This window comes from Melospiza melodia, chromosome 3 (genome assembly GCF_035770615.1).
Source record: "Melospiza melodia melodia isolate bMelMel2 chromosome 3, bMelMel2.pri, whole genome shotgun sequence".
Classification (NCBI taxonomy): domain Eukaryota; kingdom Metazoa; phylum Chordata; class Aves; order Passeriformes; family Passerellidae; genus Melospiza; species Melospiza melodia.
In genome coordinates, this window is record NC_086196.1 from 34,039,219 (window position 1) to 34,063,771 (window position 24,553).

At 37.7% G+C, this 24,553-nt stretch overlaps 1 protein-coding gene across 3 annotated transcripts in view; it reads right to left on the reverse strand.

Moving 5' to 3' along the window:
* HBS1L (HBS1 like translational GTPase) overlaps positions 1–24,245 on the reverse strand; it is a 58,980-nt gene extending 34,735 nt beyond the window's left edge. The window contains exons 1-5 of one of the 3 annotated variants that reach the window (XM_063151235.1): positions 24,112–24,245; positions 21,408–21,473; positions 19,462–19,599; positions 17,150–17,344; positions 13,532–16,487 (exon numbers count right to left, since the gene is read on the reverse strand). In XM_063151235.1, the coding sequence (XP_063007305.1) occupies positions 15,043–16,487; positions 17,150–17,344; positions 19,462–19,599; positions 21,408–21,473; positions 24,112–24,154 (1,887 nt within the window). In that variant the 5' untranslated portion in view covers positions 24,155–24,245 and the 3' untranslated portion in view covers positions 13,532–15,042. Of the gene's footprint in view, positions 1–407; positions 430–13,531; positions 16,488–17,149; positions 17,345–19,461; positions 19,600–21,407; positions 21,474–24,111 lie in introns of those variants that run through there. The other 2 variants (XM_063151234.1, XM_063151236.1) reach the window with 2 other exon arrangements.
* Positions 24,246–24,553: the final 308 nt, after the last annotated feature.

Consider the following 24,553-nt stretch of genomic DNA (forward strand, 5'->3'; position numbering starts at 1 on the left):
GCCTAATCACATATCAAAAATTTTTGATAATGAAAAAAACAATTCAGGGGCTTTTTATGTAACATGTGATTTTAAAGAAGCAAGTGTTCAACAGGTTGAGTGAGTATAAGTCTTTTAAAAGAAAAAAAAAAAAAAAAACAAGACCCAGCAGTACAGCAATTACTCATAATACTGTGTGCACACAAACACCCATCCCCTACTGTAAATTCAAATACAAATGTATTTAATCAAAAAAACTAGGAGTTGTTCATGAGTACAAGGGAGAAACTCACTGACTGACAACGACTTTTGCATTTCTGCTTGCAAGATTATGGCAATCAAACAGCAAATCCGCAGAAATGTCCCCTTTCAGTTTGTGAGTTTTTTCCTCTTAAAAAGACAAAAAGACATAGACATATTCTACTTACATATTTTACAAAATGTCAAAATGTCAGCCAAATACTCCCATTTTGAACGCTTTACCTATAATGAAGATAAAGGGAAAAATAGTACTTACTAGAATTTCATTACAGGTAGAGAGTAGGAGCGGAGGTAGAGGATTGCCAGCAGAAATGGAACTGAATAGATGGAAGGACATTATATGGAGCAGTTTGTATTTCAAGGGGTTTTGCTTTGGTTTGATGAAACTGACTTCTTGATCATGCTTTTCATGCCCACCACCTCCTAGTTAACATAGATGGAGACATCTTCCCAAGCCAGCAGTTAGGGTACTTTTCAGGGATGTGGCAAAACTAAGTACAAAGTCTTTACTATACCTGACAGAAACTGTGGATGGTATGGGTATCACCCACACCACAGTAAATGTTCAGACTCTTGATGTTTTGGGGGGCTTTCTTCTTCTACTTAAGCAAGAGACAACCTTCCCACTAAAAAGCATCTCACTATAACTACTAACCAGCTTTGGGTGTGAGCCTCAGTTCAAAATCATCTTTGTGTTCAGTATTTGTTCATATCCAGAACTCAAAGCAAACCTAAGTTGCATTTTTGCAACAAATACTTAAATGCCTACTGAATTGCACAGTCCATAGCCATAGTGGAGATCCGATCTCAAGAAGAATGCTTCAGGGCATTGTGCTGCTTTCACTAAGAGAGAAAACTGCTAGAGTAGAAAGAGATACGAAGGAGCAAAGATTAATAAAGTTCCAGAACTTTTTTTCTTGCAAAACATAAATAATATAGTACATTTTTTTATATTATGACTACGTAGAAAAGAGTATTATGGTTCTCTATATTAAAAACTACAATTAGATACATAACACAAAAAAGAAATCATGATCAACAAAATACCTCTATCTATTACAGTGAAAACAAGTGTGTTATTTTAAATCTCGAAATAAAAATCATTAAAGGTATTACTTTGACCAAGTAAATTAGACACAGTAATTTTCCAAACTGCCAAAAGACAATGTTCAGTGTTTGGGTTTCTTGATCAGGAGCAATTTTAATAAATTGAGGAAACTGACAAGGAAAAACCAGTATTAACCAGAATGGAAGTAATGATGCTGGAAGGCAGGCTCCAGTGAAGATAAACCCAGTAAAACACAAGACTGACATTCTAAGCTCATCTTCAGAAGCAGCTGTGTTCTATGCAAGGCAGTTAGCTCAGTGAACCCAACAATAAGAAGTGAAATAGGAGCCAAGATCTTACACCTAATATTTGCTCTTACTTTTAAAGCAATCTAGCAGAACAGGGCCTGCCCTTATGTCCCCAAGAAAATTGGAATTTTCATTTTCAATGAATGGAATTTTCAATTTCAATGGAAATCTACATAAGGTAAATATCTAAGTACTATAAATAGCTTACATTAACTAATGATACACATGAATGGTGGAAAAGGTGCCTCTGATTGGTGACAGGTGCCAACATACAACTCCCAGACCTAGAAGGTGATAGGCTCCTAATCACCAGAGATGTCATCAAACACAACAGAGTAGGAGAGATGCTATTTACAGTTTTACAAAACAGAATAGCTCAAAGGTACTGTAACTTGAAAATCCTACCTCTTTTGCTATTGCAACTAATTTCTTACCCAAAATCTCTTATTCCAACTAATCTGTTAATATCCAAAATTTAGGCAGCTACTGAAAATGTATAACCTTGTAAAAAGTTAAATAATAGATTAACTGAGTTTATTTTTAAAAATTGAATCTTTAATCTCAGTTAATCTCTCTAACCTTGAATCTCAGTTAAATGCATACATCTAAAAGCCACTTGAATAATCACTCTGAAGCTAAAATTGTAAAATGTTCAAATTTATACCATTCAGAAAGAGTAAATGTTAAGAAAGAACAAATCAGACACAAAAGGAACTAAAATACATTGATCTTCGCACATGCAAATTAGGTCAAGTTAAACATTTCACACAATCTGTTCAAAGGAAACATTCTGAGTGAACATATACCCTTCGATAGAGCTTCTTGTAATAGGATTAAATGTAAAATAATGAAGCAAAAACACTTAAGAGAACCAAGAAAAATAATTAACAAGGTGCTGTTTCTCCTTTGCATTTTTTCTCCAAATAAGACTAATATTGATCAACCTACTCTTCCCCACCTTAACTGTTCCAAGATTTCCAATTAAGGGATGAGGTGTCATGCTATTGGTTCAATTTTGCATTATTACTCAACATCAACATATTAAGTGGGGGGGGGTTTAAAAAATAACTGCAGGATCACAATTCTTCCCTAGAAATTTCAGAAAAGCAAAGTAAAGTTTAACACTTTTTCTTATATCAGATTCAGCCTAAAATCATTTTTTTAATATTAGATTTAAAAATTATTTATATGTAGATGGGACAGCTTAAGTACTCTAGAAGCATTCAATTTTAAAAACATAATACCAGGAGAAAAAACTTAGGATTTCCTCCTTCCAGCTAATTTTATTTTCAGTGTTTTTACATCATGAAACCAAAGGTTGTAGGTGCACTATCAGTATGTTACAATATGCCAAAATCTACAATTTACTACTAGAGATTACATTTCACAACGTGCTATTATTTAGCAGAATGCTTCCGTTATTTTTTTATCAGATATCACTTTAAACATCTTCCCCTCTCAATACTATCTGCCACTCATGGTGGAACATCAGAAGAGAAACAAAGGGAAATGAGGCTTCAAGTCCAGTCACACTCATATCTGCTAGTTCTTGGTAATTTGTCCACAACATAATGGGGTATGTGAAGTTGTGCTATTTCATATGTGACTGCTTACAGCTGGAAGAGACCATGACTACCCATAACAATGCTGGTGAACCAGTATTTTATTCTATCTTAGTACTGGCACTCAAAGCTCAGCTTTTCTCATCTAACTAGCTATACCACCACTAGTATCTCTTGTTGGTAGACTTGGCAGATGTTCCTGTGCTGTAAAGGACACTTTATTTTTTTGCACATACCTCCTAAACTCGAGCAACTCCAGCCTTTTGGAAAGAAAGAGTGCAATCTCAGTTTTGTCCTCAGTGCTACACAGATGAAAGTTCAATTATCACACACCCAAGCCTACTCAACAGCAGCTATCTTTAACAAAAGACAAGTAACAACCAAATATGTCTGCAGGAGAGGATGACCACATTCCCAAAGCTTGAGTTAGAAACCCTCAGATAAAGAAGTTGGATACTACTAAGTCATACTTTACTATCACGTCATTTTCTTCTAGTTCGTTTTTGTGAAATTTTCTTTATGTCTTCACTGTAAAATCAACAGGCTTCATTCAACAGCTACTTTTGCTGCTTCCTTTAATTCTAATGGAAAGCACCCTACTCATTCCCTAAATGAACATAAATAGCTCACCACACTGTCATCTTGTCCTGTTCATAAATAGAGTATATTTGAGGAAGGACAGAAATGAAAAGGAAGCAATGGCTAATAAAAATACAAAGAAAAAACAAAAACCCAACCAAAAAAAAAACCCAAACAACTTCAGCATTCTTTCCTATTTAAATATCTTACTGGTAATCCAAAGAATATTGGAATGCTAGGTGTGAAGCTGTTAAAGATCTCTGAATTTAACTTGCAAGACAAACTTAAGTTGCATCAATGCAGTAGGCTGATCAAAGGTACTTAATTTATCTGCAGTAAAGAACCTCCACAGTATCAAAACCAACATACTAGCAGAAAACATATAACTGAAAAAAGTTCACACAACTACTACTACAAATTTAGAGATTAATCTTAAGCTATCTGAAAGGCCAGGAAGTTTTCCTGGACCATTGCTGTGCAGTTTGTACAAACACCTAGTTACAACAGATTATATACCAGAAAGACATATTTCCCTGAGGAATATATCATATATGCAACACTGAACATTGCTAAGGATTTAGAGAACCTACCATTAATTTGGTGATTTAGTTGACAGTAGGCCTTTGAGTGGCTAACTCATACAAAATTCCAGAATTAAGCTCTACCTGTATTTATCAGGGAAACCACTGCAAGGAAGAGCACAGATTCTGGCCAAACTGGAGTGAACAAGGTACAAAAAAGCTACTTGACATGCACAGCAGCACACATTTGAGAAACACGAAAAACAACTTTAAAAGCCCTACCTGTTCTGTGTTAAAATTTAGGAAAAAATCATAAAAATTGCACCACACTTCAGCAGAAGAAACGTTTTTCTCTTTTTAACTGCAGCATGTTTTACATTATCTGCATTACTTATCTCTACTTGGAATACTTATATATATTTTTACTCTGAAAATTTATTTATTCCACATTTTCCTATGAACTCACATGGTGTCAGCCAAACTTATCTGATTTCCAGCACCATCAAAGATGAACTTGTTTAATCAAGACTAGAAAAAATTAAAATCTAATATTACTATAATATGAAAAAGAGACATCCATATTTAGAAAATAACCTATATATAGATGTAATGTGAAACAGAACACTGGAGGCTCTATTCTCCATTGCCAAAATAGTTCAGAGACACAAACTGATTTATAAAAAGCTGCCTATCTGAGTTTAGAAGCAAAATTGAATAAAGTACAGCCTATAGTTTTAAACAAGCTTTGGAAGACTTATCAGACGCAGATCAACACGAGAAAAATTTCATTTGCCAGCCTGATGCAGTGCATTCCACTCTGTCATGACTTTAGAAGCGAACTTGCATGGACTCAACTTCATTGCTTCATGTTTTTCTCTACACTTCACATTTACAGTAGCACCTGTAAGCACACACTTAGCACCTACAATCTTGCAATAGTTTGTCTGCATACATATTATCATAAAAATAGCACCAAAAGCATAAAATTTAAAGCACATTTCTGCCTTGAAAAGTGCTTATCAAAGACCTTTGGGTAGCACTTTTTTCCTTTTTTTTTTCAACTCAACCACAGTTACATTATCTTGCCTAGTGGACAAGCAAAGTTAGTCATTTTCCTGTTTATGTGGGTCAGCAATAGGGAAGAGGAAAACATTAAAAATAGGAAAATGTGATTGTAAAACCACAAAAAGTTGCAGCAGGGACTCCAAAAAGGAGTACCCAAAATAACTTCAACTCATATTTTGGAATTAATTAGATACAAAATTTCCACTTAGGGTGAGCTTGTATAGGCAGTAAAAAACATAGAAAAATAACTGAAACAACAACCAGTCAAAGCTCTTGCATGTCTTTGACAACATACCATTACAACTTCTGCAGACACAAGTATTTTCCACAATAAAGTCAGCTAGTTTTCCAAGCTTTTGGTATTTTAAGCATTAGTTTCTGACAGTGGACTCATGAGTTTTAATTTTAATGGCCATTTTAACCATCACAAGTATAACAGAAGGGAGGAAACTGACACTTCACATATTTTTAAGTGTCCTTGCTGAAGACTGAAAGGCTGTGAACGTAGAAGCTGAGGTGATGAAAAATGGGTGATATCTTGTCACCCAAGAAGAAAACAGTTCAGGTGTAAATAGAGGCACACAAGTGGTGGCATTTCTGTTATGTCTGATATATATGTACCCTAATACACTCGACTATGGAACCAATGTGCTTTGTAACAATTCTGAATCATCCACAAAACTGAAGAAACACATCCAGAAGACTGTACAGAGATGAAGTTTGCATTGTTGACACAAATTTTCTAGGGAAGGAACAGTATTTGTAGTGAAAGACCCTTAGCATAGACAGACATTGTGAAGTAATTTTGTGTTTAAAGCCTGCAGTTTTACACCATCCTGGCTTTTACTTTTTAACTTATTTTCTGAATTTTCCCAGGTTTCCTGCTAGCACTCAAGCTCCTTTCTACCAGTAGGTAATGTATTTTAGTCTGCTTCTTTTGCTCCCACTATTTTGGACTGGATATGCCACTTCTAATGTTTAGATGTCTTTCTAGTTTCTAGAACTGAAATACACTAGTTTTCAACTGCGAAACATTCCCATGTCAGCATTCCCAATGGCATTCCCTCGCTTTGAGTACTCATCTGGTACAACCTGAAGTACAGCTTCAGACAGGATTTACAATCTTTAAATTGATACATGATACCACTACAGCAGCAGTGATTCATTCATCCTTAAAACAGGATTTTTAAAAAAATCTGACTCCAATCATACATTCCCAACACTCCAGCAATCCCATCTGAGAATTTAGTAAATTCTTCACTTTACCTTCTAAAGACACTGAGAAAACCAAGTTTTCTTGGTTGCTAGTTGATCTTTACTGTGACCTAAATGGACTGAGACAGGACACTGTAAGAACAAGTGGAGCTACGGTTTCCCCAGGATCTCTGGTTCTTCTGGAATCCCAAAGTTCTAAAAAGGACACAATCATTTTTAGTTTCATCCAAGTTCTCTTAGCTTCAAAGCAAAACACCCAATTTTTATACATGATACAGTCAACTATGGAAATTACTTTGTATTGGTTTACACTTCATCCTAACAAAAGTAAACCAAACTAGTGTTACAGGACCATGAAGGAAAACTCAGAAAAAGCCTGGAGTGTCACTTTTTCCAGTGTAGGTGGTACAGTATGTATGAGGAGAATCTCAAAAATGTATTTCAAAGGATTTTAAAAAGCTTTTCATTGCTGGTGACACATTTTTCCCTGAAATAAGCCACTTCCTTTCTAAAACCCACACAGTACCTCTGTGTCAAGATTCAGTAACCTCGCAAAGTCTGTGTATATATTTTTCTTACCCAAAACACGGAAGTCTTAAATTCGCATTTACTTTCCATGATTTAAGATATATTATGTCAGATTTCAAACATTTCCATTGAGAAAAGAAAGCATTTTCTTTGTCACAGGCAGAATGCATAGCATATCTGAGTATAATTAAGTACAACAGGTCCTCATCTCCATAGCAGGCATTTGAGAATTGTAATGGTAGAGAAAAGTTACCACATCCAACTGAAGATGGGAATAAAAATTTCTTCTCAGCTACCAATGTATAAACAATGGATTTTCAATTGAGCAAAATCAAAGCATCAGAGCCTCATGTGATAAATGGCAGTAAAACATGAGGAAATATAAAGCTAATGAAAATATATTGTACATCACCGTTAAACTTCAGAAAGTTTGCTCCTCTTTGGAATTCTCCCTATAAATAAAATCCAAAAGTATCAGCTTGTCTGGTTTTGCTTGGGTTGTTTTAGTCATTGAAGGCTCCCAACCTCATTTGTCCATTAACCACAACCAGAAGTGATAAATGTTATCTGTTAAAGCACAATAATTGCATTCTGACACTCTGCACTAAGAAGTAACCACTATCACAACATAAAAAAGACAGAAAACAAAAAAGTATTTGTCCATGGAAAGAGAAACATGTATCATTCTGAACCAAAACCAAAGCTTTCTGCATTCAACTGAGTAAAAAGAAAGAGCTAATTACATCAAGTCACATTGTGATTGTGTTGGTGTGATTTTTTCATTTTTAACTGCTACTGATGTAAAGCAAAAATAAAGGAAGATACTTATACAGGAGAGGAAAAAAAAATTAGAAAATTAAAAGAAAAATTAACAAAATGCAAGGTAAGCACCTGCCAATTTTATTTGTTCTTTTTTTGAAACTGCCCGCACTGTATTACCAGTTATGTTAAAATTATGAATAAATTCAGAATTAATAAAAGCATAAACCAAAGATAATTTCAGTGAAGAAATATCTGTTTCTCTATTAATATCTATTAACTGCTTCTCTGTAAGCAAAAGAAAGTAGGAAAGCCCAGTATCTACAAACCTAGACTTGAGACGTGCTCTATTCCTAGATTATCTGGCATGTCATGAGTAAGGCTTTTCAGTTTCCTGTGCCTTACTTTCAACTTTGACTCTACTGTGAAGTTTATTTCTTATTAAATATTTATAAAAAATAGACCTGTTCTTGGTGCTATTCTTGAGAAATTACCATAAAACAAAATAGCCAGTGCCACCACAAAGACAGCTCAACTCTAGATTCCTTGCTGCCCCAACAACAACCAAACCAAACAGAATCAGTTCGCAGAGCTTATTTCCTGCAAGGACTGCACATTTACAGACACCTGACCTCTTTCTTGATCAAGCATCACTAAAATCAAAAATCTTAATGTCATAAAGTGGTTAACAATTCCGTTAATGGTGCCTAAAAGGGAATAGAACCTTGCTCAATCACCAGTATCTGTTCTGTAACGCTAACACAAGCAAAAAGAAATGAAAATGTAGTTTAGCTAGAAAAAAAAACATGCAGAAATTAAACGAAAATGTAGATGTTATTCACTGAGGGAACAATTTTCACAAAAGTACTTGTCAGAAATTTGAATTTTAAGAATGATTTTTCAGAGAACCCATACATACCAGCTACATTTCCTGAAACAAAAATCTTTGCTTTTCTTGACTATAGCGAGAACAATTTACTACAAGACTGTGTTTCAAATTGAAGTCTCTGAATATCTAATACCAGAACAAAGGACACCTGAGAAATGCTACACACATCAAGAACATATGTCACCAGTCAAAAAAGGGAAATCTGTATATTTTTCATGTTATGGATAAAGACTCAAATTATCAAAATAATATCCATCTTCATCAGCTATTATGTCCACACATTGCCAAAAATCACAAAATGACAGAGTATTCTAAGTTGGAAGGGAACCACGAGGACCAAGTCCAGCTCCTGCCCCTGCAGAGCACCAACCCCAAGAGTCACACCATGCGCCCTAGAGCATCGTCTAAACACCTCCTGAGCTCTGTCAGGCTGCTGCTCTGACCACTTCCCTGGGCAGCCTGTTCCAGTGCCCAACCACCCTATGGGTGAAGAACCTTTTTCTTATATCCAGCTTAAACCTCCCTTAACACTTCAGGCCCTTCACTCAGGTCCTGTCACTGGTCATCACAGAGATCAGTGTCTGCCCCTCCTCTTCCCCTCATGAGGAAGCTGGAGACTGGGATGAGGTCTTCCCTCAGTCTCCTCCAAGCTGAACTGACCAAGTGACCTCAGCTGCTCCTCCTGCAGCTTCTCCTCTTGGCCCTTCACCATCCCCATGGCCTCCTTTGCATGCTCTCTAGTGGTTTAACGTTGTTACGTTGTGGCACCCAGAGCTGCCCCCAGCACTGGAGGTGAGGCTGCCCCAGCTCAGAGCAGAGCAGGACAATCCCCTCCCTTGCCTGGCTGGCCATGCTGTGCCTGATGCCCCTCAGGACAGGGTTGGCCCTCCTGGCTGCCCGGGCACTGCTGACTCATGTTCAACTCGCCATGGACCAGGACCCCCAGGCCCCTTTACATGGCTCTGCTTTCCAGCCTCTCATTCCCCAGTCTGTACGTACTACCCCCAGGGCAGAATCTGACACCTGCCCTTGTTGACCTTCACTTGGTTGCTGACTGCCCAACTCTCCAATTTATTGAGGTCTCTGCAGGGCCTCCCTGCCCTCAAGGGAGTCTGCAGCTCCTCCCAGTTTTCTATCATCTGTGAACTTGCTCCTTATCCCTTCCAGTCCTGTGTCCAAGACATTTACAAAGATGTTGAAGAGCACAGGGCCAAGGATGGAGCCTCACTAGAGATGTCTGATGTCACCTCACTCACTATAAACCTTTGTGCCTGATCCATCAGCCAGCTGCTCACCCATCTCACAATGTGTTTATCTAGCTGCATGCTGGACTTTTTGTCCAGAAGGATCCTGTGAGACAGTCTCTAAAGCTTTACTGAAATCCAGAAAGATTGTATCAACTGGATTCCCTTGGCTAACTAGGCAGGCTACCTTATAATAAAACAAAATCAGACAGGACTATCATAAAGCCACACTGGCTGTGATCACTGACTGTGCTGTCTTTCAGACGTTTTTCAGTATCTCCCAGAAAAATCTTTTCCACAACTTTATCAGACACGGAATTGAGATTGATGGGTCTGTAGTTTCTGGAGTCTTCCTTAATACCTATCTTGAAAATCAGGACAATGGTCACCAGCTTCCAGTCAGCTGGGACCTCACTGATGATGAGTCAATATTTCATGAGCAACTCTTCTCTAAAATCTCCACTATCTCCTTTACAAAAGAGTAAAATAATTTTCATTGTTTTCATAAGTCTAATTCTTAAGAAATGGTTGAAAGATCCTATTTCAAATATCACTTTAATCTCTACAGACTACAACCATTTTACAGGTTATAGTCATCTTCTGGTCTTATTAGTACCAAAAACTTAGGGCAATGGGTTATTTTCTAAAGGAATCCTACCAACACTAAGCATACTAATCAATTATTTGAGCAAACTACAAACTACTGACATACCTCAGAAGTCACTCACAATTGTTTCTAATGGGTCATTTTTAAGCATGCAACATAATAAATCCACAAACCAGATAAAGAACCCTTCCATGATGACACTAGAAGCTGATGAGCAGCTTCATACAGATGGTTCACCTTAAGAATTACCTAAAATCACCAACTGCAACTAGCTTTTACTTTTTGGTAATATGGTGTACTTGAACAGACCACACAAAGGAGCAACTGCTGCATAATACAGCAGTAATAAAATAGAGACTCATTCCCATTGAACTGCATTGAAAGAGCAATTTGGGAAGACAAGTGTGATTATAAATAAATAAATAAATCACCATTGGCTTTTTGTTTCCTCACATTGTTCTCCAGTGCAGATAGGTGACTCGGACTAATGTCATTTCTATCATCCAATTAAAAGTCTGGATGCAGTAAATTGAACATAAAATCTAAGTTCATTAGCTGTCTACATTTCAACAAAATAAAACAAAAAAAAAAGTAAGATAACCATACAAACTCAATTCATCCCTTTTCAGCACTTTAGGAAGTTTACTACATGAATTACAATGGGATGAAATATTTTCTTGAAATATTGATCCATAATCAAACCTAATACAAAAACATTTTAAAAATCTGAGAAGTCGGGTACTTTGGATTTGAAAAATATGTGACTGAGTGTCTGTATAACCCTAGCTCGTGAATGAACTACTGCCCTTACAATGGCACTGTAATAAAGTACATATGCTTCATAAAAAGACAAGCTGTATCCAATATTCATACAGATCTTTTGTCCAGATAGTCATTTTTGCAGTACTAGTTTGCCTAAGTGCAGATTTTCAGAAACTGTTGTTTACAGAAAAATGTTTCTGAATGGCACAGTAAGGAAACAGGGCAAAACACAAGACTGCAAAGACTACACCCCTGCACCAATTAGTGTCTTAGAAATAACATCTTGAAATACTGTTGTTCAGCAGTTCTAGAAATTCAAGCAGTTTGCTGCACATGAAACTTAAAATCTTGAGAACTGTCCAAATAGATTTTGCCTTACTTTCTCCAAAGGAATCTTCTGTGCAAAGAATGTGCATGCAAACCTGGAGAAGAACTAGAGCCTGTTTCCACAATAGACATAAACATTACAGAACATTCAACTCTATTTCTATCAGGTAACTTAACAAGAAATCGTAATTATCTCAGTCCTTTAATAATATGCATTTTATTTACATACATAAAGCAACATCCATAAGTCAATTTTGTATTAAAAATAGTCAGTAGCCATTTAAAAATTATGCACAAAATAGATTTGATGTACTAAATGCCTTAGGAGTACACAGTAGTACCTCTGTGCAGTTTAATATTACCTTTTTCTGTTTATATGCAAACACAGAAAAGTATTTCGCAATGTTAATATATGAATTCCAAAACAAGTAACACAATTAACCCATATTAGCCAAGACAGTAGCTGCAAAATCTGGGAGGGGAATTATATACATAAATTATGAAAATAAACCCACCATGTCAAGCATAAAACAGCAGAATTACTTTACTAGGATTCTAATACTCATTAGGCACAAACCCTTCAGTGCAAAGGCCAAACACAGCTGTTACACAAAAATGCCCCATACCATATCATGCAGTATTCCAACACAAACTTGTCCTTGATACCATATCCTCATTCTCAGTAAATAATTAAAGGAATAATTAAGGAAATTATTAAAATATCTGTTAAATTTAAAAAATAAATATAGTGACACAATACTTTTTGCTTAGAAAAACAAAACTATAAAATTGTCTAGGCATGAAAATAAATCTCTGCTGAAAATGAATTGGAATTCAGGTTAATCCACCACTTAGGTACCTTCTCCAATGTTTAGCCTGCAGGTCTGTATCAATTCAAGGCTCACTTCAGGATTCAGGATTGCAAACTGAGGAAAAATCCCTCCCCTACTGTTTACACACTGAATAGCATATACTGCTACTTCATGACCACTAACACCAGAGTCAAATGCCAATGAAAAAGTAATTATATGTGAAAATCTAGCTGCCTAACAAGATCCAAAGTTGTTTACTAAGGTAACAATCCCACAGTAAGATCCATGATAAAGATACAATGCTGATGTTCTTTTTGTCCCCCCCACCACTTGTTCCAATGGTATCCACAGAACTTACATTCAGTTCTATGTCCAGTTCATGCTCTAAAATGATAACAAATGCTAAGGAGTTTTATGCAAATAAGGGCAGCCAGGGGAATGAGAAAACAGACCAGCACCAAAGGTAGACAGAGAAAATAAGAAAATATTTAAAAGGGAAAGCAAAGCTGTTCAATTTTAAAAGACCCACACATATTAGAAATCTCTACTGACATTAATGAAGTCTTCTGGAGTATTTGAAACACAGGAAAGTAAAACCACCTACAAATATAACAGGCATGACAATGCCAAACTTTGCACTCATATTTTATGTCAAAAACTTAGAATTACTCTGCTAGAAAAATACACACAATTTTGGGAAAAGTGAGCTTTACCTACAAACTCTGCTAACAGGACCCTTTGGCCAGTAGGAAAAACAGACTTGGATTTTTAAGCATGGGGAAGTTAAAGCTTGGATTAACTGCAGAGAAAGAGCTCACTGAAAAGCACTTCATATTTTTGACACAGTAGAATTTGCTATTATGACTAATCAAGAAAACAATCAGTAGTACAATCAGTGTCCACCAGATTCTATAGAAAGTCTTCTCAGGAAATCAATTATGCTCCTGCTAATGAACTTATCAGATCATAGTATATACACTGGATTGTATTATTTAATCCTTTAAAGGAACTCCAAATAGGTTCGGATAGATTAACACATCAATTGGAACATAAACACTGCAGCACTGTCATTATATAAAACTTTTATTAATTAGGTTAAGAAACATTAATTTCATTCACAAGGTCAAAGATCACACTGGTCTTAGTCCTAAATGACAGATGTATCAACTAGACAAACAAGCAAAATATACAGACCATTAAATTTGTACCTGAGAGAACTGGAACATGTTTTGTTTTATTTTATTTAGAAACAAAATCATAGTGCAATCTGAAGTCAGGAATAAACCTTAGAGTTTTGTCCTTTTTTTTGACCGAACATGCTCAAAAAAATTAGGTTAAAACTAGATGAAAGTCATATCTACTGTTTCATACTAGCTGCCAAGTTTAGCGTAAGTTTATGAACATACATTTTTCGAGTTGCAGCAATATCTCCACTGAACTTATTGCTGTTCTGAATTTAAAATACTGGCAATGACACTGGAAATATATTAGATGTCATAATGTGTGCTAAAAGCAAAGTTAAAACATACATGCAGCTACTAATTTGAATACTAGGGCACCACAGCAATTCCAGAATGTTCTGATTTGGATCTTTCATCTAAAGATTCAAAGTAACAGCAATGTGTACAAACAGCAGAAGAGAATGCATTTCCATTTCTGAAGGAAGTTTTCATCAAAAAAGACAAGAGGCAGACACAAACAGCACTTAGGCTTTGCCTTATTTTTTTTTTCCATTAAGCAAAGACTCTCATGCTACAGTTGAAAGTACTGAAACTTCAGCACTTCTCTGAAAGGCTTGAGAATAAACAATAGAATCCTAGGGAACCTTCTTATGAAATACATGCAGCATGTACATATCTATAAAATTGCTGGTTTAAAATGCTGGATATCACATTTTGATAGCTAACTGGAGTCACGGGGTGCAACAATTTAATTGCTTGCTCCCCTACAAGTTTGGTCCTATCAAAAACTACACATGTACTACCACAACCAGAACTGTCAAAACCTGAGGTCCTTGAGGCTTTTAAAAACTAAAGGCATTTCTGTTGTAATAGTGTGATCAGTATAAAGATAAAATAATGACATTGACTGGAAACATCCATTACAAGACTGGCAGTTTAATAACATACCTTTATCAGAAAATCTAACCTTAAGAACATTTAATAAAACAGTAGTAATATAAACTGAGGTTCCTGCTCCCCAAACTGTACACCATATAGCAAATTACTTTACAAAATAATAATTCACTGTTCTTCCCAATGAACTGTATCTTCAATACTTAAAGTGGTATTTCAAGAAGACTAAAGGTGTTTACAGAATTTTGTACATGCATCTGTATAATAGAGTTCAAGACTCTCCAGAAGTTAAAAATGTTAAACTGTCAGTGAAAATTATGCAAAAATTAGGATATTCAGTGCAGCACTTTAAAAGTTCACATATAAATTTCTACCTATCAGCAAGAACTGTAATATGTCAATTAAAAAAATAATACAAAAAATCAGCTCTGGATCACAAATAGGTCCTATATCGATTCTTTAAATACAATTCAATAACAACACTGATGCCTTTTTTTCTCATTACTGTCTTGTAAAAGCTTTTCTTTGGTTAGCTTTCACAATATCATCAGGAGATGCTGTTTTGAAGTCGAACGGTGTTATGGCTACTGTAGGACCAGTTTCCTTGGGTTTTACATCTTGTACTTGTCTACTGTATAGGAAAGTTTTGTGCAGCCCAACTGTGCGCCGCTTATACCCTTTGGGAGGATAACGGAGGCACAAGGTTAAAGCAAAAGCTGAAGGTCTTGCACGCAGCGCCTTGATCCATGAAAGGGACAAATCCTGCCTCTTAAGACCACCATGCCCTTTCTTGGGTTTTCTGTTTGCTTTGGCAAAACCAGAACCTTTTCCTTGTTTTTCTTTTACAAGTTTCATTTCAGGACTTAAGGTATTTGACTGCCCTGCCACACTTTTCTCTGTAGATACACCTGCACTTTTTACAAGGACACTTAAATCAATGTTGGTTCCTTGGGAGGGCCTTGACTCAATTACATTGTGCATGGACAAGTCCATCCTTTGCTGAGTTTTATCTATTTCAATAGTCTCGGCTATTAAATCCGAGAGTGATAAATTCTCAACCTCCTTTACTGGACAAACTTCAGAAAGGGCTAGAGAAGACAAAGATCCTGTTAGCTCTGGCATCCCACCTGAAGTTTGGGGTTGACTTACTAGTTGTGATAATGATGAGGTTCCCAACTTCCTATCAGTAAGACTTGCTGTTGACTGGGTGAAAAGATCAGCCAAAGAGTAACAGTGGCTAGCACTGCTTTCCTGGTGCTCCTGAAGCAAGTCAGCCAATGATGTACTTCCAGATCTTAACACTGGCAAAGCAGCCATGTCTGAAGAGAGGCTTTCTTGCTTTCTACTTTGTGCAAGTGAAGAAAAATTTTCAAGTTCATTCTTTTTATTTATAGTATGACTGACTTCATTATCAAGAGTCAAGTTTCCTAAAGCACTTCCTAAACACGGAGGACTATAAAAACTTGCACTACTGTTACAATCAGAAGTTTTTGAGGAAAAAAAAGGAATGCTGTGTTCAGGACTCAGAGAATCACAAACCACATTCTGCATCAGCAAGGATTTCAAGTCCTGTGTTTCCTTGTACTTCAATGGGTTATTTCCTATCCTAGAGTAAACATCTTGACTGTCAGGAACCAAACTTACTGCATTAGCAGTTTCTGGTAGTTGCTTTTCTGCTTGTTTATTCACAGGGGCACAAAATGATCCTTTACACAAATCATCACTGAAAACAGATGACAGAACAGGTGAAGAGGATTGCAATCCTTTCCTTCCACATGAAGGTATATTGGATTTTTCAAAATTTGTAGTTAAAGAATAAAGAGCCGAATCACTTTTGTCTGTCAAGTTTCCAAACCCAGGTTTGTTGGTGTTGTCAGCAAAACTGTCTACGGCACAAGAGAAACTGTCTGTATCAACACACATTTCTGGACAACAATGTAAGTCTCCTTACCTTACAATAGCCAATAATTTTCAGATGGAAGTCCAGTCACAAGGAAATATCCCATTTTTTTAAAGTTGACAGCAGCAACAAAAAAAAAATAAATCAAGAAACATGAAAAGGCATTTAATTACTAAGTGTCATCCAAAGGTAAAGAATGCTCTACATGTAAATCACAGCTATCTACTGAAATACATAAAGAACTTCAAGAATCAGCAGAGAATGTCAGTAAAGACTACAAATATTTAAGCACAAATCAGAATAAAAAAGCTACTTAATAGACACTACCCAAAAAGGGAGATACTAGGGATGGGAGATGTCAGTTTACCGAATAAATAACAGAAGCACTAAAAATTTAAAGATGCTTTCTAAATCTAAAGCCATGCATTAATTCAGTTAAATCATATATTATAAATGAGAAATCTATCCTGAACTGCAGATGGTCCCAGCTTGAATTTAAACTGACACTGAAGTGTTATTTTGACTTCTCGCTCAAGAAAAGCTCTTTCCTTGAAATGTTTTAGAACACACATATAGTAAATCAGTCTTCTTTCATTTTCCAAGAAATTACTATTGCAATGGTAAGTGTCTTCACAGTTTGTAAAGCCCAAATTAAACTGTAGATAGAAATGAATCACCTCAAATATAAGCAATTAAATATAAGTATACCTTTTGTAGTCTTTGCTAAAATCACAGCATCCTTATTCTTGGTCTTCACATTTTGCTTACTGCCTTGTGAAAGCACAAGATCCAAAGCCTTTTGTACATCAAATTTAGCATCCAGGACTGCTTGCACCATTGTTTGTTCTGGTATGGACTCTGCCAAAACTTCTCTCATTTGATCAAGGCATGAATTAAGACGGGCTGAAAGAAACACATTACTGTTATAAACTGCCCAAAAATATGTCTTCAATGACCTAACCACTAGCACCACACCTCTGATTAGCAAACAGAAGGAAAAATATTACAATAAGGGTTAAAATATTTAGAAATTAATTTCAATCTCATTTACTGCCCTGACAGACTTTGTTCCCACACCCTCCCTGCAGAATATTTGACCTACTTCAGATATTTTAATAAATACTATATTACTGACTATTTATTAATCTAGGAAGTCTCAGTACTAAAATATGTTGATGTTGTAAAATAACTATCTTCATTGCAGGGAAGAAATACAAATAATCACCTTAAAATCATCCAAAGCAATACAGTAAACCAACATATAATCCCACTGAACAGCACATTTTAAGTGCTTACAGATGCTACAATTAACACCCAAAAGTAAAACAGCATTTTCAGGGTCCTCAGGCCTTAACAACTGAAAACCTGGATCAACACACCAGGTTTCAAACCACCTGTAATCTTTACCTTTCCTGAAACTGTAATATATTTTTTGGCTGATAAAATCAATTTTCTTTGGAGTATATTTCTGCAACCACTACAAGCCTTTACTAAGATACTTGCTGCACAATAAGAGACTGACAATTCACCAGGCTGCCACTCACTGGAAGCCATACAAACACTAAGGAGCAGAAGAAAATCTTCCTGAAATCCTGGTTTCTGCCAGTTCAGATTTTAGAAAACAGGAACTGAAGAACAGGAAGGCAGCCACATATTTTTATTTGAACACTTCCTGGAAGATGTTTAAAAAAGTTTGGGAATTCAACCCTGCAGAACTCCTACCTCCATGAGGTTACTTATATTATCACCCTTTACCTGTAATTCAAATAACAAGTGAATCTTCCCCAGACATTTGCCCTGCAAAACAAATGTGGGTAGAGCCCTGCACAATGTGCTGGTTGCCATTCTACTATCTAATATCCAACAAGAACAACCTTGTGAAACTCTTTGCAGCCACTCTGGCTACATCAATAATGTTGTATTAATGGCCAACACTACATACTGCATCAAACACAATAGGTCTAGTGAGACCACTGCTGTTTTCACAGTAGAAGTGGATATTTTGAGGTTTCTTTTCTCTCTTTTTTTAGTCCAAAATGTTACTTTCCTTCCTGCTCCGATACCAGATCTTAACTGACTGAGTCTGTCAAAAGCATTCTGCAAAGCCAGAGGACTGCATTGTCTAGATCACATGTACCATTACACTGGCTCATCCTTTCAAACTGCCCTCCACAGCTTTATTTCCTGCTGTAAAAACAAGTATATTATTTCTCAATGTATTATATTTAACCATATCTCTAAGCATTAGCTTAACTTTTATCAATTTACTTGACATGAAATCCAAATTCTAATTCACTGTTCTGAATTTTCTGCAACTTTTTTTAGTCTGATCTTTTCAACATTTCAAAAACAATCCTGATTATTTTCAAAACATTAAAAACTGTACTAACTATTAATACTTAGGAAAGAGACTTGTGAATCTTTTTCATAAAGCAAGTAATTAGGCAATTAGGCAGCAAGTTTAAAAAACAAAAGCCACCCAGCCACTCAGTTCAGAACTCAGCTTCTAACATGGAACTCATGGCTCCAAGACTGAATGGAAACAAAAGTCTCACGAACTCAAAAGGGAAGGGTAAGAAAAGATTGTACAGAATACTGGCTACTCTTTCAAGGAAATTAAAGACTTCGAAAACCCCTTAAATACTGCTAATCTCTATAATTTGGAATACAAAGCAAAAAGAAATCATTTTAATATTAATACTCAGTTTACAATATTCAAGAGTGAAGATTTGAGCTGTCAGTACAGCTGTTCTAACGTCTCCACATAAAATCTCATTATTTCTAGTAAGAAACTAAGAACACATTTCAGTGTATGCAACCAAGTTACAAGTAGTACACAAAAGGTAGTTATGAACTTGAAGAATGATCACTGAAGGTAGCTCCCTGGAGGGAATTGTTTTATAACAAGATTCCAAAATTTTGAGCAATGTCAGTCAAGTAAGAAACATTAATTTAAGGCTATTCTAGTAAATCTTTAACTCTTGTAAGAGATTATTCTGATAGTTGTTTTCTATAATTACCTCTATCAACTTCAGTCAACTGATGAGTGGGTGTAAAACCATCAGCAGCAGCATCAGTACCTTCATAGCCATATTCTTCATCTAATGGCTCAGCAAATGTGGCTGGTTTGTCTCGTCTGGAGTAAATAAACTGAGCTGCTGCATTAGGTAAAAAACAAAGTAATAAAAATAGAAGTTAATTTTTTTCCTCCTTTAAAAGCAAAACAAAACTAAAGGTAAAATAAGTTAGGATGTTGGACTTGCAGTAGTTTCAAGGGGGTGGTGAGACACCACTGGGTAATAACTACTAACTGAGGACTGCACAGAGCATACAACAGCTCATGCCAGAATATAAACAAGTTGCCATCACAGTGAAACTACAGGCTGGGCAATATCCTTGTATGAATGGAATGAAGTAATTCTGCAAAGTTCAGCATTACAAAAAAGATTATACTCCAAGTTTGAGAAACAGTATTTTCTATACAAATCTATGGCCTAATGTCTTCAGAACCTTACACCATTTTTGAATTTCAATTTTCAACCACTTCCAGTTGGAATTTTAAAAAGTTAGCATGAAATGAGCATGGCTTTTAAAGTATGTGACTATAATATGTGACTGTTAAATTACTGATAAGAATTGAATGGAGTTGAACACATCCTTTCTTTCTTGGAATTTCATTAGAAATACAGCCCATGAGTAAAAACACATATTCACAAAAAACTTTAAACAAGTGCATGGTTTCACTCTGATTTAGCAACATTAAGCGATATATAGCTAAAACGCCTTGCTGAACAAGAGCACCAGTCATTATATTTTCTCAGAAATGTGCAAATCATAATGTAAACAAATTGCCTTAAGCCATGTAATATTCTCCCCAGCTCTGAAATCCACACAGAAAGCAGGTGTATATCCAGAAGTAGCAACTTCTAGCAGCTGTTTCCCAAATGCATACATACCACTTCATATTCAATTGCCACAACTGAAGCAACTATTAAGACTGCTGTACAATCTACATCAGATTATTTTATAATTGAAGCTTCCACACAAAGAGTTCTTAGGAAAATTACTGTGCACAGCCAGGAATCGATTCTGCCATTTATCAGTCTCTACTTGAGCAAAAGGTACACATTGCACATTTTCATCACTGAAATCAACAGCATGGGAGAGGACCAGAGTTCATCTCAAGAAGACCGAATTATCTCAAGTTCCTGTGGCCAGAGGTCACACACTACATCACAGTCATGGTGGATTAGACCCAAACCAGTCACCTGCAGTAGCACAGCTTCATGTCAACACCAGCTGTACTATTTCCAGGGGCCATTCAGCTCTAGAAGCACTGCCACCAAATCTGGGGAAACCCTGAACTGATAATCTTGCCAGAGACTTGACTGGAGAACACAACTTGATGGTTCTACAGCCAGGCTGAATTCAGCGGGGCTGAGCCACTCCAATTATGCCTTACCTGAGCACACAGCCGTTGCTGTATTTAAACCTACCCTCAACACTGCAAATGCTGGAAGGCTGATTAGCTCCACGCGTTCTTGCATGAGAGGAACAGCACTGCAACCCACAATGAGACTCCCTGTCCCTCATGTACTCAAAGGTGTGCAGAAGACACAACTACCAGGAGCACAATAACAATGTTAAGCCCAGGTAGATCCTACTAACCACAGGAAAAGACACCAAATGTTTCAAGATGATCAACACACTCCCACGGAGCAGATTTTTACATTGACAATTACATTACAACCATCTAGGATAACACATATGTAGGACTCAAGATGTGGCCAGTTGTCTAATGAGACTTTCAAATTCCAATGCCTAACACTACATAACTGACTGTAACAGGATTATGGCCACTAGGCACTTTTCAAAAGTGTCACTAGCTTTTAAACTTTGTTTTCATTCAGAAATAAATATCAGAACAGGTATCAATGAACAATACTTGATAATTATTTGAACTAACCTGTTGAAGGAGAAATGCAATAATCATCTTCTACTGATTGGCCATACACATCATCATCTTCAAAGTCTATGAAGCAAAAACAGCAAGATTAATCTGCACAATTTCTAAATAATACTACAATTCAAAGCATACATTTTGCACAAGGTTTTATGAAATGATGCATTTCCTGTATTCCAGAAATAATGCATTTCCTGTATTTGAGTGAGGTTCTGTTTACTTACCTAGGAGAGAAATAACCTTCCAAGTCCCAATAACAGAATTTTCTGACCATAATACAATTTAACATTTAATAGTCTATTCATTAGGCTGAAAATTTCCAAGATCTACCATACTTCACACCTCCTCCTTCAGCAGCTCCTTGGCCCTCACAGACTAAGTCCAACTTCCTACATTCCACAAATCTTTGCCCATGGCACTTCTCTTGATATTTTTGCTTGACCTCTCAGTCTTCACCCCAGACAGGCAGTTCAATTGCAATTTCTACTTCAACAACTCAAGATCAGCATTTCTACTCCATTCCTATGCATTTCTCATCTTTCTTCTCTATTTTATGCTCACACCCATCCACCTTTCAAATCAAGTTCAGCAAAGTAAAAAAAAAAAAATTCACAATTCCCTTTGAATATGCAAAATTGTTCCAGGTAAAACACAAGTATCTTAAACAGTTACTTAAAGACAAAAATATTCTTTCCTCAGAAAAAAAAAGGCATCAAGAAATACAAAGAGTAAGTTATGCACCTTTGTCTCCAAAAATGAATCCCAGTATTATGCCAATCTTAAAAAATAGTGTAATTTTCACTAAGTAATAATGAAATACATGAAAAAAGTAACAAGCTATTACTAAAGACACTACTGCACTTGGCAGCTTCACAAGTAACATCTATTCTTTATTGCTGTAAAAGGCAGATCACAGCATGCACTGACCATAAAAATTAGAATTTAAAATGTACATAAATTACAGACAACAGAGTAGAAGCTACTCTCTAGAAGCATTCCAGCTGTATTGTCAAGACATTTGCAGATGGAATATCACATTTGGTCATGATCACAATATCTCAGAAAGGAGAGGGGGGGAAAAATGGAGCATGGTCAAATAAAGACCAGAAGACCTAAAGCCTCAGAAGTCTGCCAATGAAAAGAAACCAAAAAATACTAAGCTAAATATTTAACTTAGAAATGCAACTCATATTTGGGCATTACAGAACCACATGCAGCATTAAAAAAACCATACTGCATTTAATAGAGAAGAAGACACAAAGTCTATTTTATTTGGGCCATAAATGATTCTGTGTGACTACAGAAGGAACATGTGGTACAAGGGTAAAGACCTGACACGTAACCTCACAGTCATGTTTCCAATGGCAAAAAGGAACTTAATAGCTACAGCAAATTACTGAGTATCTCAGCAAACTCATTACAGAAGTCTGATGAGTGTATCAACACTGAAATTAACTATGCAGTGCACACTCAACTTCTCAAAAGCCAGCGACTCAGCTGAAATCAACATTTCAACCAATCTGTGATGAAAAATGGTCTCTAGAGGATGAAAAAAATCAAGCAGTAAAATTCCCAGTCTAGTTCTGGATTTTGACTGTATTAGGTAAATTTACACTAGCAGAAACTTCAAGGTGGGAACACACAGCCAGCACAGCTCACATGAAATTACAACTTCCAAAAAATTCCAGTATCAGAGTGCAAGACCCAATTTGTGGTACTATAATGCATAAAAACCGTGTAGTCTGTTCACTCAACAGAAGACCAGGGACAGGCTGAAGCATTTCTTGCACTTTTTTAATAATCTGACAAAGTGAAGCAACAAAATTGCTGCTCTCATAAAAGGGCTCTTTAATATGAATGGGAAGTGTGTCCATTTCTCCACAACCCAAGCCAACAAAAACAAAGAAGGAAAAAACAGGAAAAAAAAAATTACTCTGATTTATGGTTTGTGTAAGTTAATAGGCCCAGGGCACAAAGAAAGCTGCAGTACTGCAGGCACAAGCCAAGTTCTTATGGAAGAACTCCTTCATTCCACTCAAGAAGTGTAAGTAAAATGAGACAGGTGCCTGAAAGAGATAAATCCCTAAATGCACAACTCCATCGTTAAGAATTACATTTCTTCCTCAAGTAACAGCTGTTAACTCCTACGTATTAACATCAGCAACACTTTGCTAGAGTTGGGCCGTGAATACAAATTTTTAAGTTTTTCAAGACTAAAGATGGATGAATTCAACCATACGGAGCCTTTTTCCAAGTCAGCGCCGCTACTGAAAAGCGGAGTCAATTTGGGCAGCTCAAGGCAGTGCAGCTGTGGCCTGAACCCCGTTCCAAGGGCACGCTCTCCCCGTGCGGAAGCTCCCGGGAGCCCCGGGCAGCAGCAGCGGGAGGTCCTGCCCGGCAGAGCGGCCACGTGTGCCCGACGCTCCCCACCCGGGCGGGAAACGGGCCGGGAACGGGGCGGGGAGAGCCTCGCCCGGAGCCCCGTCCAACCCCCGCCGAGGGGAGGTGAGGGGGCGGTTTTCCCCTCCCACCGCCGCTGACAGCCCCCCGGGCCCTCCCCTACCGCCGGGCGAGCCCCGCCACACCCTCCTGCCCGCGGCCACCGGCCGGCCCGTGGCAGGGGCACGGGCCGGGGAGCGCGGAAGGACCGGCAGCTGCGGCGGGCTCCGCAGCTCTGCCACCAGCACCTGCTCGCCATAACCGCTACCTTCGTCGTAGTTATATCCTCGGACGTTCCTGTGCCGGGACATGACGGCGACAGCGGCGGCGGCCTCGCTCGCCCGCCCGCGGTGACGCTGGCGCGGCCGGCCTAGGTCGCCATGTTGAAGTACGGCGGCGCCTGGCGGAATCCCCTCTTGCGCAGGCGCGCGGGGCGCCGCTTCCGCCCTCGTGCGCTGCTGCGCGTGCGCACTGCCCGGCCCGCCTGGCTCGGGCCGCGCGGGCCTGGGGGCGGCTCCCGGAGGCGCTCGCGCCCCGCCCTCGCGGCGGGCCCGGCTGAGGCGTTGCCGGGGGAGCGGGGGGTGCCGGGCCTGGCGGGGCAGCCGCGAGTGACGGCTGGGGCTGAGGGGGGGCTGCCCTGCGGGAGAACTGCTCCAGTTTGGTGCCTCTTCCGGCCTGAATAAAGGTTGCTGTGATTCTGCAGGGTCTAG